Source organism: Myodes glareolus, chromosome 5, assembly GCF_982192425.1.
Source record: "Myodes glareolus chromosome 5, mMyoGla1.1, whole genome shotgun sequence".
In the NCBI taxonomy this organism is placed as follows: Eukaryota; Metazoa; Chordata; class Mammalia; order Rodentia; family Cricetidae; genus Myodes; species Myodes glareolus.
Window position 1 is genome coordinate 15675088 of NC_142030.1, and position 7538 is coordinate 15682625.

The 7538-nt window shown below is 44.0% G+C and overlaps 1 protein-coding gene across 2 annotated transcripts in view; it reads left to right on the plus strand.

Moving 5' to 3' along the window:
- LOC125401997 (kinesin-like protein KIF28) overlaps nt 1–7521 on the plus strand; it is a 49496-nt gene extending 41975 nt beyond the window's left edge. The window contains exons 20-23 of one of the 2 annotated variants that reach the window (XM_087906089.1): nt 46–152; nt 380–527; nt 1139–1326; nt 4329–7521. In XM_087906089.1, the coding sequence (XP_087762215.1) occupies nt 46–152; nt 380–527; nt 1139–1326; nt 4329–4484 (599 nt within the window). In that variant the 3' untranslated portion in view covers nt 4485–7521. Of the gene's footprint in view, nt 1–45; nt 153–379; nt 547–1138; nt 1327–4328 lie in introns of both variants that reach the window. The other variant, XM_087906090.1, reaches the window with a different exon arrangement.
- The last annotated feature ends 17 nt before the right edge of the window (nt 7522–7538 follow it).

Below are 7538 nucleotides of genomic sequence, written 5' to 3' on the forward strand. Positions count from 1 at the left end.
GCTCACTGGGATCTTTTCTTTCTGGTTCTCTCTCCCACGCTGCAGAAGGCTGTGCTGAATTAGGCTTCTCTCAGCTGGACAGCCTGCTCCTAGGTGAAGGCCACATTGTGGTAGATACTAAGAAACTGTCCGGTGTGAAGAATGTGAGCCAGGTTTGTACTCGTGGAAGATGACAAGAGGGCTGAACAATCTCGGTGACAGCCCATAAGAATCATCCCTTCAATGAAGTGGTTTTGTGCTTTTATGTGTGTCTTGAGGGACTTAAACCTCTCCCTGCCCCACCCCCATCCATCCTTGTTTACACAAGGTGGTATGAACCACTAGTCTGGAATGCTATGCAGGTAATGCCACAAAAGCTGAGCTGACATATCTTCTGTAGATCATGTCAAACCAGGTACCAGAAATTTATCAGAAACTGCTCATGTTAGAGCAGGAGACGGAGCTGCTTAGAGATGTTAATCGAGCCCTCAGAGAAGAAAACGTGTTTCTCAAGGCATCGCTGGAAAAAACTGGTTCTGCTCAGCAGGGTGAGAGACAGTACCATTTGCTGGTTTATCTCATTCCCAACTCCCATGTTTGGAATGCGCTATTTGTCTAGAACAGGAATTAGTTTTAAAAAAACATTTACTTATTTTTATGTTTATATATGTGTGCCTGAGTGCATGTGTGTCCATAGAGGCTAGCAGAGGCTGTCAGGTGGATCCCCTGGAACTGGAGTTACAGACACCAAATGTGGGCATTTGGAATCAAACCTAGGTTCTCTGGAAGAGCAGTCAGTGCTCTTAACTGTTGAGCCATACCTCCAGCTCCAGAAGAACAGGACATTTTAATGAGTTAATTCATATCTTAGACCATAAACAAAACACAGAACCCTTTCTCTTTTGCCCTGTAAGATTTCTTAGAGTGGTTCCAAAGGGAATGCGCTGATAACTGAAGACATAAAATGTCCCCAGAGCTGGGCCTGGTGGCACACACCTTAAATCCTAGCTCTCAGAAGGTAGAGGCAGGTAGATCTCTAAGTTTGATGCTAATCTGGTCTAGGGAGTGAGTTTTAGGACAACTAAATCTACACAGAGAAACCCATACTTTTTTTTTTTTTTTTTTTTTTTTTTTTTTTTTTTTTTTTTTGGTACCCCAGCCCGGAGGGCAGATAACCCAGAGAGAGGTGAGGTGAGAACACAGCTGCCGGCTGTCAGAGAGGCTAAGCGGATGTGTGCTCAGCAAGCCGGCTGCGATGCCCAGCTGGCCAGAGCCCTGAAGGTGTTCTATGGGGGCATGAGCGTGGCCAGACGACAGCTGCTGGGACTGCGGCAGTGCAGACCCCCTGTGAGTATTCAGCCTCCCTGCGACACCCAGGCAGCACTCCACTGAGCCTACAGATTTGACGGCACAGAGATGGGAGGTGTGTGTGTGAGCAGATGAGCAAATTAGTGTGGATCCTGGCCAGGCAGTGGTGGCGCACGCCTTTAATCCCAGCACTCGGGAGGCAGAGGAAGGTGGGTGGATCTCTGTGAGTTTGAGGCCAGCTTGGTCTACAGAGTGAGTTAAAGGATAGCTAGGGTTACACAGAGAAACCCTGTTCAAAAAACCAAAATAAAATAAAATGAAATAAAAAAATAAAGCACCATGTAACCTATCTTGGTTAGGGTTTCTATTGTTTCCATGAAGCACCATGACCAAAAGCAAGTTGGGGAGGAAGGGTTTATTTGACTTACACTTTGGCATTGCTGTTCATTACCAAAGGAAGTCAGCATAGGAACCCAAACAGGGCAGGGTCCTGGAGGCAGGAGATGGAGGTCATAAAGGGGTGCTGCTTACTGGCTTGCTTCCCATGGCTTGCTCTGCCCACCTTCTTATAGATCTTGGGACCAGCAGCCCAGGGATGGCACCACCCACAATGGTATGGGTCCTCCTGCATTGATCACTAAATGAGAAAATTCTTCACAGCTGGATCTCATGGAGGTATTTCCTCAACTTAGGGAAGTCACCAATCTGCTTACAGTAAGTGATCAGTTCAGGCACCCTCTCCACTATTGCTAGGAGTCTTAGTTGGGGTCATCCTTTTGATTCCTAGGGGTTTCCCTGGCAGCAGGTCTCTCCCTAACCCCAAAATATCCCCAATCAAGACTCTTTTATTGCTCTCCCCCTCCAACACACCTCCCACACCCAGCCCAACAAACCACTCCTTCAAGATCCCATCCCTCCATTCCCCAGTCCCTTGTCCCCAGTTTTCTATGAGATCTCTTCTATTTCCCCTTCTCAGGCAAATCCATGCTTCCCTCTTTTGGCTCTCCTTGGTATCTAGTCTCTGGGGCTGTGGATTGTAGGTTGGTATCCTTTACTTTACAGCTAATATTCACTTATGAGTGAGTACATACCATGTTTGTCTTTTGGGGTCTGAGTTACCTCGTTCAGAATTATTTTTTTCTAGTTCCATCAATTTGCCTGCAAATTTCATGAAGTCAATGTTTTTTTGTTTGTTTTGCTTTACAGCTAGGTAATACTGTTATGTACCCCCATTTTCTAATTGGATTATCTGGTATTTTGATGTCTACTTTCTTGAGTTATTCATATATTTGGAGATCAGCCCTCTGTCAAATGTGGGGTTGGTGAAGATCTTTTCCCATTCTGTAGGCTGTCGTTTTGTCTTATTGACTGTGTCCATTCCTTACAGAAACTTTTCAGTTTCAGGAGGTCCTATGTATTAATTGTCGATCTCAGTGTCTGTGCTACTGGTATTATATTCAGGAAGTAGTCTCTCCTGCCAATGCGGTCATGGCTACTTCCCACTTTCTCTTCTATCAGGTTCAGCATAAACAGATTTATGTTGAGGTCTTTGATCCACTTGGACAGTTTTGTGCAGGACAACAGATAGGGATCTATTTGCAATCTTCTACATGTCAATATCCAATTATGCCAACACCATTTGTTGATGATGTCTTTTTCCTCATTGTATAATTTCTTTTTCCTCATTGTATAATTTCAGCTTCTTTGTCAAAAACCATGTGTTCATAGGTGTGTGGATTTATGTCAGGGTCTTCAATTTGATTCCATTGATCCATGTGTCTGTTTTTATGCCAATACCAAGATGTTTTTTTATTACTATAGCTCTATAGCAGAGCTTGATTGATGTCAGGGATGGTGATACCTCTGGAAGTTCCTTTATTGTACAGGATTGTTTTAGGTATCCCAGGTTTTTTGTTTTTCCATATGAAGTAGAATATTCTTTCAAGGTCTGTGAAGAATTGTGCTGGTGTTTTGATGGGGATTGAATAGGCTCAGACCCCATAAATAAAGTTAAGAATAAGCACTGGGGGCTGGAAAGGTGGCTTAGCCAGTAAAATGCCTATAGCACAAGTATGAGGACCCGAGTTTAACCCCAGGGACCATAAAAAAATCAAGCATGGCAGCGAATGTGTAAAATTCTAGTCCTAGGGAGAGGCAGGCAAGGGTCCCTGAAGCTCACTGGCCAGTCAGCCTTGCCTATTCAGTGGGCTTCACAGCAGAGATCCACCTCAAAAAAAAAAAAACAAAACAAAAAACAACAAACCAAGGTGTACTGCTCCTTATGAACAACTGAGACTAAGTTCAGGCTCCCGCAGCACACCTGTGGACACCCTCCTCCATACTCTAAGTACAAACTAATTTGTATTATAGGTTGATTATCCCTTATCTAACATGTCTCAGGGTTTTTTGACTTGAAGAATATTTTTATGGACTTTAACTGGATGAACACCTCTCACTCAAAAAGCCAAAGTGCTCTAGCATCTGAAACTTCCTGACTGGCAACCCATAACTACTCTCATGGATTAATGTTCAGAATATATAAATGATTAGCTTTGAAATAGGAAAAAGAAACATGGAAAATTCATCAGGGAAATAGTGGGTAAAGGATCCAAACAGGCAGGAATCTATTGATAATCCAGGAAACAAACCGGAGCCTAGTGCCATGTCACCTGTCTGCCCCACCCCCCTCTGCCGATACTCCCCGGACTCTGCAATCCCTTCTAGGGGTGCTTCTACCGGGCAGGGGAAACACCAGTAAAGGCCTCTCTCTGGGAGTTCTTGTGCAAGTCTCAATGTCTGTAGCACTGAAAGAACACGGCATTCCAGTCTGAAGCTGTGGGCATCTATCTCACCCTACTCCTGGTGGATTCCAACAGCCTTCCTGAAGCGCCTGCTCCAGGTCCCCACTGACTGCTGGAAAGGGTCCAGCGCAGCTCTTCAGCCACACAGACATTTGCTGGACACCGCGTTCACACGCACCAAGTATTTTCACTCCAGTCATGATATCTACTATCATTTTTTCCCTTTCATTTATCTTTTAGGAAGACGATCAAATGCTTCGACCTTTTGTGCACCAACGATCTCAGATGCTAAAGGATTTGGAGGACCTGCTTGAATCCAGCTTACGGAGGCTGAAAAATGATGTTGCTTTCATAGTGAAGAAGAAGAAAGAGTATCTACTGCATAGTCAACAGTGAGGACAAGCAAACTAAAAACACGCTCTGAGTTCGTGAGCTTTACTGACAAATGTATCCATTTGTCATTTTTAGGTAAGATGCCTCCATTTGATATGTGGACCAGACTGGCCTATCTTGCCTCTGTATAACCTGACCCCCTGGCCCAATATGGGGAAACACAGACCTGTGCCACCACCACGCTGGATTAACTGGATTTAAAAATTCTCTAAAAATATGTACACAGATGGAGAGAGATGTCTGTGGTAGATGTTCAGAACCTGAAGCTCTGGGTCTGAGTGCCCACAATTCAATCCTGGCGAAATCTATCACTTATACATTGTATACAGCGTGGGGCCACTCACTCACCCTCCTTTTAAGCCCCTCTTTCCTCATCAGTTATCTGGGATAGTTAATAATTACCAACCTTCTGGCAGAGTATGCTCAGTAAACATTTATATTAGTGCTTTCCTGGGAAGTAGCTCACATTCTTTTCTTTTTTCCGTTTTTAAAAATAATTTTTATGTGTATCTATGTATGTGTGTCTGTACATGCATGTGGTACCTTTTTAGACTAGAGGAGGGAGTTGGATCATCTGGAGCTAGAATTACTAGCAGCTGTCAGCCCCACCCTGGGTACTCATCTTGGGTCTTCGGCGAGACCCGTACATGCTTTTAAGCACTGAGCCACTTTTTCTTTTTCTTTTTTCAAGACAGGGTTTCACTCTTAACCCAGGCTGCCCTGGTCCTTGGCTTCATATCCCCAGTGCTATTGCAGGTGTGAGACAACACGTCAGGCTCGTCTACACTTTAAATAAAGCCTGTCTGATTAGTTTGCTTGCTTCTGTTGTCAGAACAGACAACGGTTAGTCACATTTATTTTGTACTCCTGCTCTGAACAAGTCCACCCGTCCACAAGTTGCCTCCACTTGTTTTCTATTCATTTGTTTATCTGAAATACAACCAACTGGCTCAGCAGCAATAGTGCGGTACTGTAGGATCTCCGCGGTGCAGAGCCGACTGTTAGCAAACTCCCTCCAGCAGACAGTCCATCCTGTAGCGGGCACCGATTCCATCAATGGTTGGTGAGTCTTAGAGACTGATAGACACCAAGTACTCTAGGTAGAATCTATAAGGAAACCTTTCAGGGCCAGGGGGACATCTAGTAACAAAGTCACAAGAATAGTTGACCCTTGGGGCTGGAGAGGTGGCTCAAGTGTTTAGAACACTATCTGCTCTTCCAAAAGACCCAGGTTCAATTCTCAGCACCTACACGGCAGTTCACAACTGTCTATAACTCATTAAGTTACAGGGGATCCAACAACACATGCAGGCAAAACTGCAACGCACATAAAATCTTAAAAATTAATTGTAAAAAAGTTTAAAATATAGTGAGCTGTAACACACATTTACCAGGTACCAGACTCTAATCATAATTCCAAACATTCGTTAACTTGTTCAGTTCTCACAATTCTATCACTTAATGTGTGCAGTACTTCCTTGAAGGTTCCTAAGAAAACAGAAGTATCTTATGATCAAGCAATCCCATTACTGCGTGTATACTCAAAGGGACTGAAACAAGCACGTTGAAAGCTAGCCACACTTCATGTTCACTGCAGCGTTATTCTCAAGCTGAGCTAGGGCTTAGGTGTCCACCAATGCACAGCCAGATTTTTAAATATGGCCTGTGTGTGTATGTGTGCACACAAATACTACTCCATCTTAAGAAAAACAAGATTGTTTAACTAAATTGATATGGTACCAAACCACCTTCTAAATATTCCTATTTATACCTTTAATGAAATGACAATCGCAGACAGAGAAGCTTCTCTTAGCAGTGAACGTAAATGCAGAGAATCATGGCTGACCAAAGAGCTGACGATAAGTGACAATGAAATGCTCATCCCTAAACATAATTTATACCACTCCCCTCCAAAGCTCAGGAACACAGTGGAAGAGGGGGCTGGAAGAGAGGAACAATGACAGTGGGTGCTTTGTTCTGGCATGACAGCCTCTGCAGCCATGGTCACAGAGCTCTGGCTGCCAGCACTGGGCCTAGCAGCTATCAATCACAGACTGAGGAGGTGCTCGCTGGGCCCTGGCGCTCCCTGCTGAACTACTGACTACTGACAGACTCGGGGCCAGTCACTGTCTTCAGCTGTGGACTCATTGAGAAGCCCCCTGGACTCCAATCCAAAACCATGGGTGCCCAGAAGGCCATAGTCACAGAACTAAACGGAAAGCGTGGTGTGGGGAAGGGACTGGAAGAGCTGACGGGGTTGAAGGGCGATGAAGAGGTGGGTGAGAGAAACCAGAATGTATTATACACTTGTATGAAACTGTCAAAGAACAAATAAGTTTTCTTTAAAAGTGGGAAATTCTAATTTGTGACAACACAGATAAGCTTAGAGGACATTGTGTTAAGTGAATAATCAAACTACATAGAGAAAGCCATTATATAATTTCATATCTACAAAAAATAACTATAGAGCTGACAGTGGATGGTTTCCACCAAGAGCCTGAGGAGGTGTTGAACTGGGAAAGGAGTCCTCCTTCGTCAATGGCACAAGTTACAAGGAGTGGGTCTGTGTGTTCTGTCCCAGGCTAACTGACCATAGTTAACAGTGTCTAACTAAAGGGTTTTGTGTTCTCACCACAAAGAAATGGTAAATAATCTAAGGTGATGAATGCTATTACTTTTATTTGCTTAATCTATAATGTGTGCATGTATTTAAATACCTCTCTTTTTTCCCCTTGAGACTGGGTCTTTCTATGCAGCCCTGGTTGTCCTGGAACTTGCTCTGTAGACCACGCTGGCCTCAAACTCAGAGATCTGCCTGCCTCTGCCTCCTGAGTTCTGGAATTAAAGACGTGTGATACCACCCAGCCATCATCCCCAATCTTTGAGCACATGTATCTCATGTGGTTATTACGAGAGGAGGAAATGCTCTTTTTATTTTGCGTTTCAGTGCCAACTGTGTCTGAAACGCAAATTTGAGAAAAATTCTGCTGAGGCTGTCAAGATCAATAAAGTCAAAAGTCATTTAAGACTAATCAGTTATGAAATCAGGGACAAAAA